The 21,423-nt window shown below is 55.8% G+C and overlaps 1 protein-coding gene across 6 annotated transcripts in view; it reads left to right on the forward strand.

Annotated features, from left to right (window-relative positions):
- DEF8 (differentially expressed in FDCP 8 homolog) overlaps positions 1-21,423 on the forward strand; it is a 25,708-nt gene continuing 4,285 nt past the window's right edge. Inside the window, exons 1-12 of one of the 6 annotated variants that reach the window (XM_060130296.1) lie at positions 1-84; positions 5,231-5,364; positions 6,020-6,117; positions 7,467-7,619; positions 8,548-8,689; positions 9,911-10,075; positions 10,640-10,767; positions 10,907-11,020; positions 11,885-11,965; positions 12,536-12,676; positions 12,779-12,888; positions 16,863-19,317. In XM_060130296.1, the coding sequence (XP_059986279.1) occupies positions 5,241-5,364; positions 6,020-6,117; positions 7,467-7,619; positions 8,548-8,689; positions 9,911-10,075; positions 10,640-10,767; positions 10,907-11,020; positions 11,885-11,965; positions 12,536-12,676; positions 12,779-12,888; positions 16,863-16,896 (1,290 nt within the window). In that variant the 5' untranslated portion in view covers positions 1-84; positions 5,231-5,240 and the 3' untranslated portion in view covers positions 16,897-19,317. Of the gene's footprint in view, positions 85-5,230; positions 5,365-6,019; positions 6,118-7,466; positions 7,620-8,547; positions 8,690-9,910; positions 10,076-10,639; positions 10,768-10,906; positions 11,021-11,884; positions 11,966-12,535; positions 12,677-12,778; positions 12,889-13,004; positions 13,972-14,002; positions 15,943-16,862; positions 19,318-21,423 lie in introns of those variants that run through there. The other 5 variants (XM_060130293.1, XM_060130294.1, XM_060130295.1 and 2 more) reach the window with 5 other exon arrangements.

A 21,423-nucleotide genomic window follows, 5' to 3' on the forward strand; every position in this document is an offset into this window, starting at 1 on the left:
ATACAGCGTATCGAGGGCGGCGGTGGATACGATGTAACGAGGCCGGCCGGCCGCACACAATGTAGCGAGGGCTGCGGCGGGCAGGTGAGCGGCGGAGCGGGCGCGGGCGGGGGTCTGGGTGGAGGAGACGGGGACGCTCGGGCCTCCGCGGCCCGGAGCTCGGGGAGCCCCCCTCTCCCGACGCGGACCCCGCGGCGCAGGGGGCGAGGGACCCGCCCGAGGCCCCGGCCCGGGCGCAGAGCAGGATTCAGACCCGCGGGTCCTCACCTGGGGCCAGAGGGATTTGGAGACCTCAGCCGCGCCACCCACCCGAGCAGGGTTCAGCGGGGAAGGCGTCCCCCGGCAGATGACACTGTCACTGCTTCCGGCTGTCGACACTCTGTCTGTAGGATCCGTGAGGCCCGAGGGGTCGCCGTGGCTGTGCCGCCCTGCGCTGGGGCTGGACCACTCTGAGCCTCAGTTTCCTCATCTATGAAACGGGCGGGCGTGGTGGAGGAGACCTGCCCCTGTGCGGAGCCAGTTAGCGAGGGTCCCCAGAGTGTCTGTTGTTGTTGTTGTTGTGGGTGAAGGTGGGGGAGGCCCGTTTGGGGGCGGCGTCTCCCAGACGCCGGGGTGGCTGCCGCTAAGCTTCTGCCGCAGACAGTCCTTCAAGGGACAGTAACTGTGCCCCTGCGGGGTCCTGGCAGGCCTCCTTCCAGGTGTGAGCAGTTAGGACGTACCTTCGGCCCTGCCCCCTCGGGGGAGAAGTCCAGGGGCCTCTGGTGGCAGCCGGGGTGATAACAGGTCCTCTTGGTGGCCGTGCCTCCCCGAGAACAGGAGAGGCTGTTTCGGGCACATCTGAGCGTCAGCCCCATGTTCCTCGGGGCCCTGAGACGTCTTGGGCTTTGTTCTGAGCTTTCCTTTCATTGCAAAGACGTGGAGTCCGCAGCCCCCGTGAGAGGAGGTCTCTGGAGGAGGGTAGACAGTGCAGTAGCGGGTTTCCTGCATGCCTCTCAGTGCCCACCTTCCTGCGTGCTCCTCTCTGAGGCCAAGCCTGAATTCCGGGTGCAGAGCTCTCTGGGGGGTGAACCTGGTGGGGAGGTGAGGGTTGCTGTCACTTTCCTCAAAGTCAGCTGCCGCGCACTACATCTGCCAGGCCCCTGTGTCGGGACATCATCTGTCTGCCCTCGGCAGCTCCCCTCCCACACCCGCAAATACGATTCTCCAGCTTGGCCGGAGAGAAACTGGGGCTGAGAGAAGTCAGGTGACCCCACTCATTCACTCACCTGCAGCCTCTCTGCCAGGCTTGAGACTGGCACTGCCCATAAGGGGGTTAATGAGAGATGCTTTTTCCAGGAGAGCCTGTAGCCCAAGGAGGGCTGCTGGGAAGAGTGGAGGTGTTCCTGCCTTTGAGCTCCTCCGGCCATATTTTATTTTATTTATTTATTTTTCTAGGTAGGGCCTGAGAACCTGTGCTTTTTATTTATTTATTTTTTAAATTGAAGTACAGTTGTTTTACAACGTTCTTTTAGTTTCTGGTGTACAGCAGGGTGATTCAGTTAAATATATAGATATAGATAGATATATTCTTCTTCATATTCTTTTCCATTATGGTTTATTACAGGATGTGGAATCTAGTTCCCTGTGCTATACAGTAGGACCTTGTTGTTTATCCATTCTATATATAATAGTTTGCATCTGCTAACCCCAAACGCCCGATCCAACCCCCTACTCCTTCCCCCTTGGCAACCACAAGTCTGTTCTCTATGTGAGTCTGTTTCTGTTTCATAGATAAGTTCATTTGTGTCATATTTTAGATTCCACATATAAGTGATATCATATGGTATTTGTCTTTCTCTTTCTGACTTATTTCACTTAGTATGATAATCTCTAGGTCCATCCATGTTGCTACAAATGGCATTATTTCATTCTTTTTTTTTTGAGATTTAAAAGTGATTTCTTCATTTCCAGTTCTTACTGATTTCATTTCTCACATACACTCTTTAAAGGACGAAGTAGGAAATTAAAGTACATTAACAAAGACACAGCAGTGTTTACAACACACACCCATGTCATCACATCCTCTTGTTAAGTGCTGTATGTTTCCCATGCTCAGGCCTCACTGGACAAATTCCGTTTGAGTCTAAAACAGTAAACTATCACCCTGTGGTCCAATAGATGGGTGAAAAAAAATACTTTTGCAGTTCCCTGGGGACAGGACAGGGTTATACACTGGTTGAGCCACAGCATCCAGGCTGCACAGGTAAAGAGAGAAAGGGTGGGGTTGGGTGGGATGCCAGAAACCAGAGAGGTGAGGTGAAGGGAGTACAGGAAATACCTCCTGAGGAAGGGAGTCTCCACTTTCAGACTTTTTAATTGGAGTAAAATTGCTTTACAATGTTGTGCTAGTTTCTGCTGTACAATGATGTGAATCAGCTATATGTATACCTATATCCCCTCCCTCTCGGACCTCCGTTCCACCTCCCCCCCGCATCCCACCCATCTAGGTCATCACAGAGCACCGAACTGAGCTCCCTGTGCTGTACTGCAGGTTCCCACTAGCTATCTGTTTTACACACGGTAGTGTGTTTATGTCAAACCTAATCTCCCAATTCATCCTACCATTCCCTTCTCCTCCCCGTGTCCACACATCCATTCTGTATGTCTGCATCTCTATTCCTGCCCTGCAAACTGGTTCATCTGTACCATTTTTCTAGATTCCACATATATGCGTTAATATACGATATTTGTTTTTCTCTTTCTGGCTTACTTCGCTCTGTATGACAGACTCTAGGTCCATCCACATCTCTACAAATGACCCAATTTCACTCCTTTTTATGGCTGAGTAATATTCCATTACATATATGTACCACATCTTCTTTATCCATTCGTCTGTCAGTGGGCATTTAGGTTGTTTCCGTGTGTTGGCTACCGTGCATAGTGCCGCTGTGAACATAGGGATGCATGTATCTTTTTTGTGTGTGTGTGTGGTACGCGGGCCTCTCACCGGCGTGACCTCTCCCTTTGCGGAGCACAGGCTCCGGACGCGCAGGCCCAGAGGCCGTGGCTCATGGGCCCAGCCGCTCCGCGGCACGCGCGATCCCCCCAGACCGGGGCATGAACCCGCGCCCCCCGCATCGGCAGGTGGACTCCCAACCACTGCGCCACCAGGGAAGCCCGCCTCTGGCCGTCTTTGAAAACGCTGGGAGGTTTCTGGGGCGAGACCCTGGGGGTGGCTCCTGATCCTCCAGTCTCTTGGGGGTGGGCTGATCAGCAAGTGATGTCACAGACAGTTTGCTCTGCAGCGACTGCGGGTTACAGGCTTAACTGTCACGCACAAGTGCTTAATCCTCACCCCCCTCCCACCCCGCCCCTGGAGGCAGGCATGCTCCCTTATTTATGGGCAAGAAAATGCTCTTCGCTGGGGAAGGCAGCATTACATCAGGCCTGTCTGATTCTTAATAGTAACAGCGATAACGATAAGTTGCAGCTGGTGTTTATTTCTGGCCAAGGTAGTCAGAACTTTGTATTGACTAATTTAATCTTTAACTCTACACAGTGGGTACTGTTATCATCCCCACTTGAAACATGAGAACTCAAAAGCACAGAAAGCCTTAGGCATTTGCCCAAGGTCACACAGCTGGAGCTGACAGCTGGGATTTGAATAGGGCCAATTTGTCTGCTGACCACAGGGCTGTTAGGGTGATCAGTCAGGATCTGTGTTGGCTGCAAGAGACAGAACTCCTCCCAGTAACAGTAGTTTAAACAGAAGTTTCTTTCTGTCTCACCTGAATGAAGCCTGGCGGTGAGCAGCTCAGGGCTTCCTCATCACTCCGGAAGAAGGGGTTAGTGAATGTGGATCTCACTTGTTTGTGACAACTGGGTCTCCCCTGCTCTGGGGGCTTCCTAGGGCACTGTGGCCCAAGCTTGCCATCTTGGGTGGTGACCACCCTGTGTGAGCTGCCCAGAGACATCAGGTCATAAGGGAGACTGTGACTTGGGCCCATGGCGTCTGTGTCCTGCCCTGTTTTGACCTAGGGGCAGCTAGTCAATGGGTGCCACGTTCTACCAGGCTGGAACTTCCCCACATCCCACCACAGAGACCAGAGAGGCAGGCGAGGTCCCGGGGCTGTGTGAGAGTCCCTGCCCAGGTGCAGGGCAGCAGTGGGCAGGGTGGGGTGGCCCTGGGCCATGCACTCTGGCTCAGTTCTCCTTTCATGGGGTGGAGGGCAGATAGGAGTCAGAGGATTGCCTTGTATAATAACAAATTATTTCAGACGGTAACCAGGTATAAGGAAAGCATAACCAACATCCATGCCCTTACTACAAAGTTTTAACAAACATCTGTCCAACCTTCTGTGAACTCATTTGGCCCTGAAGCAGAGAGAGGCTAAGGGATGTGGACCCGCTAGTTAAGTGGGGGGCCCTGGGAGGCAAACCCCACCAAAGTCCCTTCCTCTGTCTCAGGAGCACCAGCCCCGCGTGTTCGCGGTTTGCTGAGCTCTGCGCAGGGGAGAGCCGTGCCAGGCTGTGGACCAGGCACTTCCTGCCTGTTTCCTTGGGTCCCGAGGTGTGGGGCTGGGCGTGTGCTCTGGCCACATGGGGCATCAGTGCAGCGCCAGCCTGGGCCACACGGTGACTACACAGCGTTCGTGGGCCCTCCCCTTGGGGCACCGGGAGGTGGGTCCTGCCAAGGCCACACTGCAGGTGGCAGAGCAGGCCTGAGCCCTGGCATCAGCACTGACCCTTCTGCTGGGTGGGGGGGTGGGGAGGGCGGGTTCTGCATGCTCTGACTGGAAAGGAGCACCTTGGGTCCAGGGCCAGAAGGGAGGAACTGAGTCCCGGCAGGTGTGATCCTGGGAGCCGCACAGCTTTGGCGCCTCGGTGGACAGGGAGGGCGTGGCTCTACCAGGGCAAGTGCGGCAGGCGGGATCAAAGGGGCCCGGGCCCGTGCTGGAGGTCTGACTGGGCACGCCCGTCTGGCTCTGCCTGCGCCGTCAGCGGCTTGGACATCGCTGCTCTTTGTGAGGGGCTCCAGCAGTGGGCGCCGGGGTGAGGGGGCTCGGCTGGTTTGGGGAGGGTCTGAAGGGGGTGGCCGTGGTGTGGGGATGTTTGGCCCGGACCCTGCTGGGGAAGGGAGAGGGGCCAGGCCTCCCCTCCAAAGCTCCAGGCACTCAGAAAGGGGAGGGGACCGCAGCGAGCCCGGGAGCCGGACGCCCACCTCTGCCCCGCCCGGCCCGCCCGCCCACAGGTGGGGTGCTATGGAATATGACGAGAAGCTCGCCCGGTTCCGGCAGGTCCACCTCAATCCTTTCAACAAGCAGCTCGGGCCCTGGCAGCATGAACAGGGGCCTGGCAAGGAGGCGCTGCAGGTCGCTTCTGAAGGTGGGTGCTGGGGGCTGCTGTGTGGGTGGTCTGACCCCGTCACACCGGCCCCCCCTCTACAGGGTTCCTCCCGTGGACACGCGGGGACCCCCCTCTTCTCTGCAGCACAACCCGCTTTCCACCTGTTGCATCCCCTGGGGAATGAACACTCCCCAGGTCAGGGATGTGTGGCTGTCTTGTCACTGCTGTGTCCCAGGGCCCAGCGCACAGCACGTGCTCACTTGGAGAACGCTTGGGGCGTGAACTCAGCGCCAAGATCTGGAGGGTGAGAGGTCTGGAGGGTGAGAGGTCAGCAGGCTGTGAGCCCCGAGACTGCGGATGGAGCCAACGGGGTGCCGGGGGCCCCGGGGGTGTGTGTGTGCAGAGGTGGCCGGTGTCCACACGGGGTTTCACGTGTTCTGGTGTGTAGTGCTCCGGCGGCCCTTCTCGAGCCCGCAGATGTACACACGAGGCGTGGGCCTTAGAAATCGGCATGTTTCTGTAGTATTTACTGTTTTTGCACGGCACTCTCCTGTCTGCACAAGGATTCGGGTTCCTTTGCAAGTGCAAACGGGGCCGATGCCAGGGCAGGGCCCTGCTTCCCTCGCCTCCCATGGGCTCCACGGCTTCCTCCTGGGGGTGGCAGGCTGACTCGTCTCTCTGCCGCCCTTCCCAGAGGCCCTGCCCGAGCTGCCCCCGGGAGAGCCAGAGTTCCGCTGTCCTGAGCGCGTGATGGATCTAGGCCTGTCCGAGGACCACTTCGCCCGCCCCGTGGTAAGGTTCAGGGTCTGCGGGCGGGGAGGGGGACAAGGTGAGCCCCCAAAGCGCGAGGAGCCGGCCATGTCCACCTCAGCAGGGGCTCCTGGGCCTGGAATCTGAGGCTCACGTGACACCTGGCTCCCACCCCCAAAACGTGTTTGCGGTCCTGTGGGGATGGGCTGGACCTGGGGCTGGGAGCCTGGGCTGCTGTTCTGAGCGCCGTTCCCTCCCCTCCCGGGTCCTGTGAAGCAAATGTGAGAGTTAATTCCACCTGGGGTCCCAGGGAATCCTATAGTCATGCTGTAGGGTGAGGGAGAGGACGGGGGAGGGGAAGCCCCCTGCCCACACCCGCTGCCCACTCAGCTAGGCAGGGCCACTCTTGTCTGTGCTATATTTTGTTCCATGGAAATCTTGCTGTTTCTTTTGTTTGTTTGTTTGTTTTCTAATAAAAGGGCTATAATAATTTTTTTTAAAGTTTGAAAATCTTCCCGTTTTATGCAGACTATCTCCAACTTTTGAGAGAAACGTTATAGTAACATTCAAATATGATTCTTAAAAAATTCACCTGGAGACCCCAGTTCTCGTCTGCTGTTCATTTTTGTTGTTCATGTGGCCTTTAAGCGTTGCGCTTTGCTGCTGCAGATACCTATTTCATTTATGTGCTTTGCATCTTTATTAGAACATTTCTGAGCCCCTCCTATGGGCCACACACTGGTTTCCAAGAGAGGTGTCCCCTCCTCTTTGCCCGGAGGCTCAGTGTACTGCGGGGAGGAGCACGGCTCCTGAGGGCAGTGACACTGCTTTCCTGGGGCAGGATCAGCCCCAGCTCTGAGCCCCGGCCTGTCTCCCTGCCCCTGAGTCTAGGGGCTTTGTTGGGCCCCGCCCCCGGTCCACCTGTGAGGTGCTGGGGCCAGGGGCGGGTGGGTGCCCGGGGTGTCTGTGAGCTTGGTGACCGAACCAGAGGCCACTTCCTCTCCTTGTCGACAGACGAGTGTCATTTCCCGGCTTTCCTCCAAGAGGAAGTTCTGTAGAAGTAAGCGAAATAGCATAGCCAGAAAAGCGATTGGATTTCTAAAAGAGGGAAGTTGTGTTTCGAAAAACATCCTGAATTAGGTCTCCAGAGGCCTGTGGGTGGACAGGTCCAGAGAGGGGCAGGTGGTGTGGTGCGGCTCCTGCCTCTGCTGCCCGGGTTCCCGGGCCTTGAGCAGGTCCTCGGCCACCTGGGCCACCTGGGTGAGCAGGGCCAGGGAGGTCTTCTCTGGGCCCAACTGCCTATGAGGCTGGGCCTGGCCAAAAAGGAGAGCACGCAGGGGGCATCTGACCGTCACTGTCCCCAAACCCGCCACCTCCCGCCTCCACCCGAGCAGGGCCTGTTCCTGGCCTCTGACATCCAGCAGCTGCGGCAGGCCATCCAGGAGTGCAAGCAGGTGATCCTGGAGCTGCCGGAGCACTCGGAGAAGCAGAAGGACGCCGTGGTCAGGCTCATCCACCTCCGGCTGAAGCTCCAGGAGCTGAAGGTGGGTGCCGGCCGCCCCCCTCCAGGCAGCTGGAGCTGGGCTGGGGCACGCACGTCCGGAGGCCGGGCCGCCTCTGGGGCAGCGCGGCTGAGGTTCCACCCTCCGCACCCGACTGGCTGAAGCTACCCAGGCAGGCGGGAGAGAGATGGGCCGTCACCCCAGGTGCAGCCTGTGTCTCTACTAGTCTGATGGTAATCACAGTCCTGGGTCATGTGTCCACCCACTGGAGCAAGTGGGTCAGTTAATCCCACCTTGAACCACGTGACCCAGAGCAGGGGGTGGTTTGCCGAAGGTGACAACAGAAGGGCTCACGGATCCTGGAAGCCAAACACCACAGGGGTCCATCATGTAGTCCTTGAGTCTGTGCCCTGTTTGACTGGGGCCTCACCGCATCCCTGCACTGGTTCCTGAGTCCCTGGGAATATAGAAAGTGGAGTGTTCTTTAGAATATAGGTAAGGCTATGGCACGAGCTAAGACACCCCCAAATACAGTGGCTTAAAGGAATTGGTTGTGTAGTTTTACTCATGTGGAAATGTTGTAGGTGGCCCAGGGCCCATCCGGCAGCTGTTGGTATCGGAGACCTCAGGTCCTCCTTTTTCGGTGCTCTGCCAGTCCCTGGCAAGTCCACGACAGCCCCCCACTGCCTCTGGGTCTGCACCCAGCCAGCAAAAACAGTGTGGGAAGGGCAGCGAAGGCCCTTTCACCCCTGCTCACGTGCCACCTAGGTACAAAGGTAGTCTGTAATCTGGGTGGTCCCGGCCTGACCAATCACTGTGTTCTATTGTAAGGGAAGGGCTATGGCACTGGGGTAAATTTCACAACCTCTGCTACACGTGGTTACCTGGGAGACGCAGTCAAGGGGCTCGTGTGACGGGAAAAGAGCTGCTGCCTGGCTCACCTGTGACCCCTCCCTGGCCCCCTCCCCAGGACCCCAGTGAGGATGAGCCCAACATCCGAGTCCTTCTCGAGCACCGATTCTACAAGGAGAAGAGCAAGAGTGTGAAGCAAACCTGTGACAAGTGTCACACCGTCATCTGGGGGCTCATTCAGACCTGGTACACCTGCACAGGTGGGCCGAGACCAGACTGCTCCTTCTGGCCTGGCACTCCAGGCCCCAGGGGAGGGGGAATTCTCTGCTGTGTTTTCGGTATTTACTGAGCCCTGCGGCGTGGGGGGGATGGGAGGTAGAGCAAGGGATGAAAGACCCAAATACCTGCCTTCACCAGGCTCACATCCACTGGCCCATGCGTGGCTATTCGAATTTCAGTTAATTAAGGTAATAACTAGTTGCTCAGTGGTACCATGCACATTCCAAGTACACAATAGCCACATGAGGCTGGTGGCCACCCATTGGACAGTGCAGACAGGACGTTTCCATCATTGCAGAAAATTCCATTGGAGGTGCTGTTCTGGATGAAAAATCAAATAAATAAATGAAATGGTATGTTAGACATATAGTGAAAAAGAATAAGGGAAGGGACTAGTATGTGTTGGGGAGGGGGATGGGTGCTACGTTAGGGTGAAATGAAAAGGCATCATGTGACATTTAATAGAAAACTTGGAGGTTGGGGGCAAACCAGGAGTATATCTAGGAAGGAACATTTCTTCAGGGGAGCTGTCTGTGCAAAGGCCCTGTGGTCAGTGTGTGTCCAGTGTCTTCGAGGAGGAGCAGAGAGCAGTGTGGCTGGAGCACTGTGTCAGGGAGGAGGCATGGTAGAGGTGGGCTCAGAGGTGGCTAGAGCCTTTTGCGTAAGTGCACTGGGGCCACGGGTGAGTGCAGGACATACTTAGGTTTTAACTCCGGCTGCTGAGCTGAGCATGGCCTGAAGGAGGGAAAGTGATGGACTGTGACCAGGGTGGGGCATTCGGATGAGAAGGGGCCAAGTGCAGCCCTAGCTGAAGGACTGGGATGACGTCTCAGTAGGTGGAAAGATGGAGGCACTGAAACCTGAGCTGGGAAGACTGGGGTGGGATTGGTAAGGAGGAGCTGGATTCCACTCAGACAGCTTGGGTTTGAGCCCTTTAGGCACCCAGATGGGAATGGCAGGTAGGCCCCTGGCCCTTTGAGTATGGAGTTGGGGGGAAAGGTCTGCACGTACCTTCAGGGCAAGACTTGGGTGGGGACTGAAGGGACCTTTGACATTTGGGAACCTGCAGTGGTGCCTGGAGAGGCTCTTGCGTTGGTCTGGGAATCGGAGTACAGGCCCCTGGGGGTCCCGGCAGCTGAAGGTCAGCCTGGGCCGCAGGGTGACCACCCTTCTAAGAGGCACGTTGTCGGGCCCCCAACCAGGGTGTTATTACCGCTGTCACAGCAAGTGTTTGAACCTCATCTCCAAGCCCTGCGTGCGGTCCAAAGTCAGTCACCAGGCCGAGTATGAGCTGAACATCTGCCCCGAGGCAGGGCTGGACAGCCAGGATTACCGCTGTGCTGAGTGCCGGGCACCCATCTCTCTGCGTGAGTACCCCCGGGAAAGCAGGGCACAGGGCGGAGGGGAGCTGCCTGGGCCAGGAGCCCTGCCGACAGCTGTATGAGAAACTTGGGTGCGTGCGATGGCTAAGGGTAGCGTGACTCCGGGGCACGAGTCCTGCTCCTTTCCTGGGGGAGAGACAAGGGGCTGCTCTGGGTGCCTTTTCACTTCCCACCCGGGCAGAGTGAGGTTGCCACGTGTGTCCCCTAGGAGTCCCTGCGGGGTTGGGCTGCACTCAGCCTCCCATGTGTGGCCCCATTGTCACAGAAAACCCACCTCGATGGGGAAATCCCGCAGCAGTCGCTCACAGGGTGTGTATCGGGCCTTCTTCCCAGAAACATACTGCCTCTGGCAGTCGCCTGGCGGGAGTCCTACTATTGTCCCATTTTACTGGTGAGAAACAGGGAAGCAGGGTGGCCTAGAAGACGATGAGTCGGGTGTGGAAGGTGGAACCCTTGGCCCCGCTGGTTCTCGTCCTGTGTGCCGTGGGCGCAGCTGGGGGAGGGACCTCGCAGGTCTCCCAGACTTTGTAATGCTTTCCCTCTCCACAGGGGGTGTGCCCAGCGAGGCCCGGCAGTGCGACTACACCGGCCAGTACTACTGCAGCCACTGCCACTGGAACGACCTGGCCGTCATCCCAGCGCGTGTGGTGCACAACTGGGACTTCGAGCCGCGCAAGGTGGGCGGGGAGCGCAGCGAGGTGGAGCGAGGGGCACGGCCCTGGGGTACAGCCCCCGCTGGCTGGGGATTGGGTGGGGAGGGGGCGTGGCCTGGGGGCGTGGCGCCGGAAGTGTCCCCCCCCCCCCCCCCCCCCGCAGGTGTCCCGCGGCAGCATGCGCTACCTGGCGCTGATGGTGTCGAGGCCCGTGCTCCGGCTCCGGGAGATCAACCCTCTGCTGTTCAACTATGTGGAGGAGCTGGTGGAGATCCGGGTGAGGCTGGGGAGGGGGCGGGCGTGGGGCGACCCTGCCCCCCCGGGGTGTGGTGGATCGGAGAGATGCCGCCTGCTTAGCTGGGCCCCGCCCCTGTCCTTTAAGTTAAAGTCGCTAAAGCAACTGTCCAGCCACAATATGAAACACAACACAAGGATCAGAGGCAATCTGAATTTTTCTGGTAGCCACATTAGAAAAATAAGCAGCAGGTGAAGTTCATTTCAGTGGTGTGGTTTATCTAACCCAACCTATCGGTGTACATTACGGAGATACACTGCACTGTTTCTCTTTCTTGCACTAGTCTTTGCGTCCCAGTGTGTATTCTCCACTTAACCACGTCTGTGTGCTCAGGTGCTGGACGCACCTGAGAGTGGTGGGGGCCACTGTCTTTGCCATTCAGCAGGAGGCCGGGGTGGGGCACGGGCAGGTGAGGGTGCCTCAGGCTAGTGCTGAGAGGGGTGGGGCTTGAAGGGGAGCAGGCTGAGGCACGGCAGGCTGAGCTGCCGAGATCCCGGGCTGAGGAGGGGTTTTACTGGTCAGTCTCCATCGATGGAGGCAAGCTCAGATGCGCTCGAGGTGTGTGTGCACGTGCGGAGCTGGGCTCGGGGGAGAGACTGCGGACGAAGGAACCTCAGGGTCCTGCCTGGCCGAGAAGCTGTGGCTTGAACTTGAGCTTGGCTGGAGCGCTCAGATCCGGGGCTGTGCTGGGGGGACGGGAAGGTACCTCCTGTCCCCTACTGACCCAGAGCGTAAGGTGACATGACTTCCTACAGAGCCAGAGCAGGGCCAGCCCCTCCCCCACAGACACACCAGGCACAGCCCATGCCCCCACCAGAGATGCCCACCGGCCCCTCTCGTCCACAGAAGCTGCGCCAGGATATCTTGCTCATGAAGCCGTATTTCATCACCTGCAGGGAGGCCATGGCGGCACGCCTGCTCCTGCAGGTCAGCCCGCCTGCCCCGGGGGTGGGGGGAGGGGATCTGTCGGGGAGGGTGGGGGGGAACAGACCAGGGCCGTGGGGGGATGGCTTGATGCCTTGCGTGTGTTGTGCTGTTAGCAGAAGGTCTCCACACTGTCCCCGGGAACACTAGGTCTGCCGTAAACAAACAGGCATTGTACCCACAAAAACCTGCTGTGATTCCATCCCCGTGAGGGGCGCTGAGAGGAGCGGGTCTCATCCTGCAGCCTTCATGGGAGTCTCCATGGAGTGGACCAGGCACGGGCCAGCCCAGGAAGGGCTGACCACGAAACACTTTTCAAGGCTCATCTGTCTGTCTGTTCTACAAATACTCACCGGGTGTCTGCTGCAGGCAGACAGTGTCTGGGTCCTGGGGGGCAGGGAGCGGAGCAGTGCCCTTCGGGTTGGGCAGAAAAGTAGGAAGCAGCGTGGCGGGGGTGGCGAGGTGTGTGGATGAGATACAGTGGGGAAGGGGGCCCAGCTGCAGGCGAGCCGGGGGGGTGGGCAGCGCGAGGGCGCTGGCCCGCCACCGGGGTCACGCTGGCTGGGCCCGCAGCTCCAGCACCGGCAGCACTTCGTGGAGAGCGACGAGATGTACTCCGTGCAGGACCTGCTGGACGCGCGCACGGGCCGCCTGGGCTGCTCGCTGGCGGACACCCACACGCTGTTCGCCAAGCACATCAAGCTGGACTGCGAGGTGGGCCCCCCCGCGGGCCAGGTGGGGAGGGCGGGAGGGGGGCTCTGGTGGACGTGCCCCCCACCCTGGGAGCGGGCACTGACCATCCCACCTCGCCGCCAGCGGTGCCAGGCCAAGGGCTTTGTGTGTGAGCTCTGCAGAGAGGGTGACGTGCTCTTCCCCTTCGACAGCCACACGTCGGTGTGCGCCGACTGCTCCGCCGTCTTCCACAGGTCGGTGCTTGAGACCCTGACCCCCGACCCCTACGCTGACCCCCACCCCCTCCGATAGACACGGGGAGAGGGAGGGAGGGAGACACTGGGGCTTGATCTTCGCCGCCGGGTTTCAGATCTCTTTGCCTTGATCCTGAGATGTGGACTTAGACCCTGATGGTGAGACTCAGCTGAAGTTCCGCTGGGAAGAAGCCCCCGTGGGCTGGGGAGGGGTGCGCAGCCCAGACCCCGCGAGTGTGCACGTATCCGGCTGGCTTCCCTCCTCCACCGGGACTGAGGTTTAGCTGAGGCCAGGGCTTCCTAAACTTCTTAGCTCTTGTGATTTTTTTTCAAACGTTCCCTAGGCCACAAGAAATACCTAACATTTTTGTGTATTAAGTACTTAGGTTCAAACAACTTAAGCATTTATGTCCTAAAGACTTGTGGATGTTTGGAAGAATGATACACAGAAATCGGAAGAAAGATGTGTGAATCCGTTAAGCACAGTTACCAATAGGCGCGCGCCTGCCGGGCCCACACAGCTTCTCACACTGGGCTCAGGTGGGACCCCGCCACCCCTGTTTCAGTCCACACTGGTTTTTCCTGGCACTTGGAGTTCCTCAGAGCCACCGCCGACCTCATAGGTCTGCAGAGCTGGGATTGCGGTTGCAGTGACTATAGCAGGAGCTGTTGTTAAAACCGTGAGCTCCCTCGAGCTAGCAGTTTGCATGGTGTCTGTCCTGTCAAATACCGCTACGCCCCCTTCAAACATTTAAACTGCCGTGGGGACCGTGTGCACCTCCGCAGAGCCCTGAGTGGAGGCTCTGCACGGCAGTGGGGACAGGTCGGGGGTCACTGAGCTCTGAGCAGAACCCTCCCTGTCACAGGGCCACAGGTAATAGGTGTGGAGCCGTTAGGAAGGGCCCGCACACAGGGACAGGACAGCAGGCCTGGCAGGCACGCCTGGGTGCAGCCCTCTGCACTGACCCTTTGGGAGAAACTCTGCTTCAGTTTCCCCGTCCATCTGGGGGGATACTGGGACCTGACTTAAGGAGCTTGTGAAGAGTCGGTGGTAGATGTCTACGTGCAGGGAGCCATGCCCCTTCCCGGGCTGACCCTGTCTCCCTGCCCCCAGGGACTGCTACTACGACAATTCCACCACGTGCCCTAGGTGTGCCCGCCTTACCTTGCGGAAGCAGTCACTCTTCCAGGAGCCTGGTCCAGACGTGGACGCCTAGAGCAACGGAACCCCTCGTGGGCCTGTCTGGGGCCCGCCCTGCCAGTTGTTGCCGAAGTCAAGGTGTTTCTTGTGCTCTGGAGACCCTAGGCTACAGCCCCTGGACCTCTCCCCAGCACCTCGGGGACGATGGTAAGCTCTGGGGGATGACTGGCCTCGTGGGGCATCACAAGGACCATCACCCCCTAGCGCTTACCGGGACTTGGGGCAGCCACGCCTGGCTGTTTTCCGGCTGCTGTGTGGGCCAGGATGTGCACCCCCTCCCCGAACTGCAGAGCTTTAAGGGGAGGGGAGTGGGGGAGGGACTCGTCTCATCTCCCCTTGGCCAAGAGCCCCCCACGCCCTTCGGACCCAGGCTGCTGGGCCTGGGCCACCCTGGAAATCCTGGAGGGCTTCCGGGGAGTGGCCGACAAGACTGAGGATGCCAGCTGCACACACTCAGCCTCGGCCTGAGTTTTATCTGCGGTGGATGGTTTGGGTTCTACGTGGAGGCTCCCTCCCCCAGCCCCTTGTCTCTCTGGGGACCTCTGGTTGTCCCTGGCTGGGGCTGTTCATGACTATCTCTCAAGGGCCCTGCCCCTGCCTCCCACCAGGGTTCTCTCTCTGGGTCCTCCTCTGGCGGGCCAGTCCAAGGGTTACTGGCTTTTTCTACACAACGTGGAAGGAAGGGGCCACCTAGCTGTCACCGCTGGGTGGACTGGCCGCCGCTCCTGCCTTGGCCCAGCCCAGCTTACCCTGGTGTTCCAAGCTGGGGGGCTGGGGGTCCCACCCAGAGAGGCTGCCCTGCTTCCAGGTGTGGAGCAGGGACTGTGCCCCCGGGGGAGGTCAGGGTTAGGTGAGAGGGCTGGTGACAGTAGGCCTGGGACCCAGTGTGCCGAGGAGCTGCGTCCTGCCACCACGGTGCCTGCCTGCAGAGACCTCGGAGACTCCGACCGGGGGCCTTCTGTTTGGGGGCCTGAGGTCAGGCGCCAGAAATCTTTGCTCCAGCAGAGGAAGCCCGGGAGGCAGGACTGACCCCCAGCCATCCAGTGGGGGAGCTGCGTTTGCGGGGACCCTTGGGAGACCCTGCCGTCCGGGGGAAGGCCCGTGGGAGGAGGACGTCTCAGGACACGGCTGCGCGGTTCTGCCCTCCTCCCCGCCCTGGAGTGTGCTGACTATTGACACACAGGTGGGCGGTGGGCAGGGGGTACAGCCACCGGGGCGTCCATCACCTTTGGGAAGCCCGAGCAGAGGCTCGGCCAGCAGAAAGGAAAGGCCAGCCTAGTTAGCTGGTGGGCCGACGTGGGCGGTGGGTAAAGACAGCGCCACCCCCTCCTCATGCCTCTGCACCCCAGGGAAGCCCTGTCCGGTGGCTTTAGGCGATCCCCTCCTTCTGTGCTGAGCACAGTGGGAGGCTGGCCCCCATCGGGACCCCTTTCTTCTCGGGGTTGAGCGGGGGTTAAAGGCTAAATGCCCTCTTCCTACACCCCAGATCTGCACACGTCTCACCGCAGCATCACATTTCTGTCATAAGGATATTGGCTGTCCCCGAATTTACCGTGTCATCAGCACACTGTTCCAGTTACTATCACTGTGTCCATAAGAAACGTTAGTAGCTGCCATTTGTTGGGCAAAGTTGGCTCTTTTCTTTTTTTTTTTTTTTTAAACTACCCCCATTACCTCTGCCCCATCTCCCCCTTCTGGATGACAAATTCTTTAAACAGAATCATGTGTGGGTCTTTCTGAGTCCAGCTCGTGGTAGCAAGAACCCACCAAGGAACCAGTTAGCATGGGCAGGCCCTCCCAGGAGAGCTGTGTAATGGGCTGCAGCCCCTGTCTCACTAAATCTGTGTTCTCCAGACCGTGGTGTGTGTGCTGAACTGGGGACAGGGCAGGGTTTGCTTGACATATGAATCAAACACAGGTTTAGCCACAGCCCACAGCCCTCCCCATCCAACGGGGTCGTCTGTAATCTGGGCATCGTGCCTAGGCCTCAGTGTGCTGACCCCTCTAAGAGACACTAAAACACATCCCTGGTGGGGCTGTTTGGGTGCCAGGAAGCGCCGGGCACAGCCTGGCACACGGAGAATGCTCAGTGAGTAGAAGCTACGTCTTCTCTGCATAACCCTCCCGGTGGAAAGACTGTCTCGTTAACGCACCGTCAGTAGTGCAGGCCCCAGGTCTCGCTCCTGGGGGCCTCTCGCGTCTTCACAAGCTGGACCCTCTGACAGGGCCCTTGGACTTCAGGAGAACCCTGCACGCCCTCCCAAATTACATTCAAACCTCTGTGTATGTACATTGCTCTAGAGATATGAGCCCTGGTTTTGACCAGGATCTCAAAGAAAACATCAGGAATGTGCTTGAGAAGGTGCCTTTACCCAGCTACATCCAGACAGGCTGGTAGACAGCAGCCCTACGGCCGAGGAGACCTGAGGGCTCGCCGGGGGCACAGGCAGGGGTGGGGGGCGTGAGGGGCCCGTGGGCCTGGTGCTGGCACCGCCAGCTTCAAACAGGCAAGGCTGCACGCGGGCATCACAAGACACAGCCTCCACCCACCCCCTTCACGTATGAAAGAGTACTTCCTTTTAACCTTTTAATTTTGACAAATTTAGGTTTACAGAAGTGTTGCAGAAACACTCCCAGGTACCCATCTCCTGGATTCCATAAATGTTAACATCTTGCCCCATTTGCTTCATCCTTTCTCCACACTCTTGTGAACCATGTGGCAGTTAAGCTGCCCCTTTGCCTCTAAGTAACTCGTGTGTTACTCCCAAACAAGGACGTTGCCTTCCACGGCTGCGGTGCGGTCATAACATCAGGAAGTTGACATTGATTTGGGACCATAAAACCTACAACAAACCGTATTCAGATTTTGCCATTCAGTTGCCATGTCGTTTTAGCTTCTAATCTGGAAGGGTTCATGACACTGACATTGAAAAGCACAGGCTAGGGACGTCCCTGGTGGCGCAGTGGTTAAGAATCTGCCTGCCAATGCAGGGGACATGGGTTTGAGCCCTGGTCCGGGAAGCTCCCACATGCTGCGGAGCAACGAAGCCCATGCGCCACAACTACTGAGCATGTGCTCTAGAGCCCACGAGCCACAAGTACTGAGCCTGCGAGCCACAACTGCTGCTACTGTGGCAGCACAACAACTGAAGCCTGTGTGCCTAGAGCCCCTGCTCTGCAACAAGAGAAGCCACCGCAATGAGAAGCCCGCGTGCCGCGAGGAAGAGGAGCCCCCGCTCACCACAACTAGAGAAAGCCCACGTGCAGCGACGAAGACCCAACGCGGCCAAATAAATTAATTAAAAAAAAAAAAAAGGAAAAGCACAGGCTAATTATTCTGAAGACTTTCCTTCAGTGTGGGTTTTTCTGATTGAATTTGGGCTTTGCACTTTTGGTGGGATTTTCACAGAAGTGATGCGGTGTCTGTAGTGTGTCATCTGTCCTACTCCTGGAGATGCTTTGGTCCCCCTGTCTCCTGTGTCCTTTTGACATGTTCCTGGCATTCTTTAGGCATTTGCTTCCTTTCCAGCGTAGCAAGGTATTCCAGGCTTATTCTGTAATTTCCCCAGTCCCAGCCCTGGAACCAGTCATGTTTCTGAGGAGCCCCAGAACCTTCTGGTGGAGCATGGCACTCAGGAAACAAGACGTGGTTGGTGGTTACGCTCATGGCTGGGGTAGGAAATAGTACTGCATGTCCATTTCCTTATTGGTCTATAAACATATTAAAAACCATGAGTTTACACTGATACTTCCAATTTCAAAACAACACAAGAGTCATTCTTTCCCTTTTTCATATTTGCAATTCCCTTGCTTGACAGTGAGACACCCGGCTCCATTATCCGTAATATACTTATTTGCTCAATCCTAGAGTACACACAAAGCACCTTCGGCATTGCCCACCTATGCTGGTGAAAAACAAGGCTACTAACAAGCGTTTAATATTTGTTTAGATTCTTTTTTGTCTCTAGTCTGAGGGCATATAGTCAAAATAAGGTGTTTAAAATTTACTTGGGTGTTTCTCCCCCTTCGTTGTGGATACGCAGTTCATGCGCAACACAGTTCCGTTCATATACTCCACTGTTTTCTTTCCCTACCCTTGTTTACTTTTGTTTGTGCAATATGTTAACATGGTTCCCCAATCAGAACTTCCCAAAAGGTACAAACGTTACATTCCCCCCCCACCCCCATAACCAATCTCTTTAGTCTCCGGTTTCTCCTTCCTGTGTTTCTTTTCGTACAGGAGTAAGATACGTGTGTATTTTATTTTCCCTTCTTTCTTCCACAAAAGGTAGCACACTCTACTCTTGCACGTTGCTTTTTTTCAATTAATAATATATCCTGGAAACCACTCCACATCAGCTGAGTTCTTCCTTATTCTACTATTATGGTAGCTATCATCATTTACAACTGTCTTACATTCCACCGTGTGGAGGTGCCATTTTATATGTGACTATTTCACTGGAGACTCTTCAGGCTGTTCCGTAGCTCTTGCAGTTACAAACAAGGCTGCAACAAATAATCCGTGCACATACATTTTCTTTCGTTGTCAGTGTATCTTTAGGGTATAATCCTAAAAGTGGGATTGCTAAATCAAAAGAAATATATTTTTCACTAGTGTTCAATGCCCCTCGGTAAGGGATGTGCAAACCTGCACTCTCACCAGCAATGAATGAGGGTGCCAGTAACGCCACAGCCACACCAAGAGAATGTGCAGTCACACTTCCTGATCATTGCCGATCTGAGTGATGAGAAATGCTACCTGTATAGCTTTCATCTGCATTTCTCTTGAGGTCAAGCTTATGTTTCAGGATCTAGTTTACTTATTTATGAATTCTATGTTTTGCCCACTTTTCTATTGGATTTTTGGTATTCTCAATCTTTAACAGTCCTTCACTCATGAGGGATATTAGCCCATTATCTGTAAGAAATTTTCTTCCGGTGTGTCATCTGCCTTTGACCTTGTATTTTATCCTCATAGAAAAGTTTTGTTACCTTTTCATATGGTTAAACTGATTAATCTTAAATTTCCTCTAGATTTTGAGTCCTAGAAAATCTTCCCAACACCCAAGTCAAAGACATTCATCCGTGTGTTTTGTAGTACTTCCATGGTTTCAGTTTTTCCATTTAGATCCCTCATCTGTTTGTTTATTCTTGTGTATGCCGTGAGTTATGAATTAACTATCTTTTGCCAAATTTTAACCAGCTGTCCTGCACTATTAAAAAAAAAAGCCTGTCTGTATCTATTTCTGGACTTTCTATTGTATTCTACAGGTCTGAATACCTCCCTGATTCAATCAGAGAGGTTTTATGGTGTGCTTTAATGTCTACCGGGGATAGTCTCCTTGTAGTTCGTTTTAAATAACTTTTCCTGGATTTTCTTTCATTCAATCTTCTTAAAGCACATATTTAGGTAAAATTTTAATGCCAAAATTGATGCTCTTAAGTGTCAAAATGAAAATACCAGAAGCAGGGTTTCCAGGGATGTTAAACACCTGAAAGCAGAGGCTTGGCTGGGCCTCGCCCAGGAGGTCACCCCGTCGCGTCTGGTCACACACCGAGTCGCCTAGGAGAGCTGCTTTGAGCGCCACTCCTTCTCACTGTACAGGTCCCTATAGCAGCTTATTGCATCGTTGATTGCTCTCGAAACTTTCAGGTTCCACGCATCATCAGGGCTGTTACTGGTAAGGACCTGCAAGCCAGCCTCGAAATGTGAGAAGGCTGCTGACAGCTCCCGGGTGGTTAGTTGGCGCAGGGCAGGTGCAGCCTCTTCACCCTCCTCCTCCTCTCCTGCCGGTTCCTGCTCCAGCTGCACCAGCTCCTCATTTGAGAGACCCTCCTCGTGGGACTGCAGCAGCTGGTCCACGTCAGCTTCTCCCACCTCTCCGAGGGCCACACTCTTGGCAAGGGTCACAATATTTTGTTGAACCTGGGCAATGTTGTCTGTTTGGGAAACACTCTGGAACTGAACACACTCGGGCCAAATCTTCTTCCACACACTGTTCATTGTTGCTGGCCTGAGCTCCTCCCAAGCTATTGCAATGTTGTCCACGGCATCCATGATGCTGTACTTTCTCCAAAACTCCCTGATCTCAGCTGTATCGTCCCCATCTGTTGCTTCTAGGATGTGCTCAAAAGTCCTTCTCAGGTAATGAGCTTTGAAGGTAGAGGCCACACCTTGACCCATGGGCTGGATGGAGTCAGCTGTATTGTCATGAAGATATTCCACTCTTACATTATCAGACAGATCGCTCAAATTTACTGGGTGGCATGGTGCATTGTCTAAGATGAGCAGTGCTTTGTTGGTGAGATTATTTTGGGCACAGTATTTTTCAATGGCAGGGCAAAAAAAGTATGTGAACCACTCATGAAAGATGCTCCTGGTTGCCCAGGCCTTTTTATTGGAACGCCAAATCACAGGCAAATTGGGCTTGGAGTACCCCTCCAGAGCCTTGGGGTTTTCTGAGTGGTACACCAATAAGGGCTTCAACTTAAAGTCCCCAGCTGCATTGCCGCCAAGCAGCAGCATCAAGCGATCTTTGGATGATTTAAACCCGGGCTCAGCTTTCTCTTCTACCGAAATAAACGTTCTTTCAGGCATTCTTTTCCAATAAAGCCCTGTCTCATCTACATTAAACACTTGCTGGGGGGTGTACTCACCTTCTTGGATGATGCTTTTCAGGATTTCTGGATATACATCCTCCTTACCAGGAGCCGCGCTGCTCATCTTGAAGTGGGGCAAACAGTGGCGTTCCTTGAATCTCACAAACCACCCTTTACTTGCACTGAACTTTGTTGTTTGAGAGCTCTCCCCTTGTTCACGCTGTAGGTCATCAAACAAACTCTTAGCCTTCTCCTGAATAACGGTAACGCTCAGGGGCACGTTTCGCTGGCTCTGGTCTTCAAGCCACACATGCAACAACCGCTCCATCGTCTCCATGACTGCACTTCGGTGGCGAGTCAAACGGGAGGCTCTCAACGGAGTAGCTATTTGTGAACTCGCTTTGATTTTTTCTTTGTTATCTCGGATTGTCGCCACTGTAGAGACAGCAAGGCCTAAGGCCTTTGCGACCTGGCTGAGCTTTTCACCCACTTCAAACCGTCTTAACACTTCTAATTTCACGTCGAGGGTAATTGCTTTCCGTTCCCTTTTGGCACTCGGGATGGCCGTCGCATTTCGGGGCCTTTTCCCAGGCATCTTTGCCTCCGGAATGTACTAAAAGAACAGCAGTCCCAGGTGCGAGAAAGCCTGTGGTTATTCTATGCTCCCTTGCAGAACTTGGGGAAGAGAAAGTGGGGCTTCGAGGAGGCGCAGGCTGCCGTCCCGGGGGACGTGG

The sequence above is a fragment of the Lagenorhynchus albirostris genome, chromosome 19 (assembly GCF_949774975.1).
Source record: "Lagenorhynchus albirostris chromosome 19, mLagAlb1.1, whole genome shotgun sequence".
Taxonomy (NCBI): Eukaryota; Metazoa; Chordata; class Mammalia; order Artiodactyla; family Delphinidae; genus Lagenorhynchus; species Lagenorhynchus albirostris.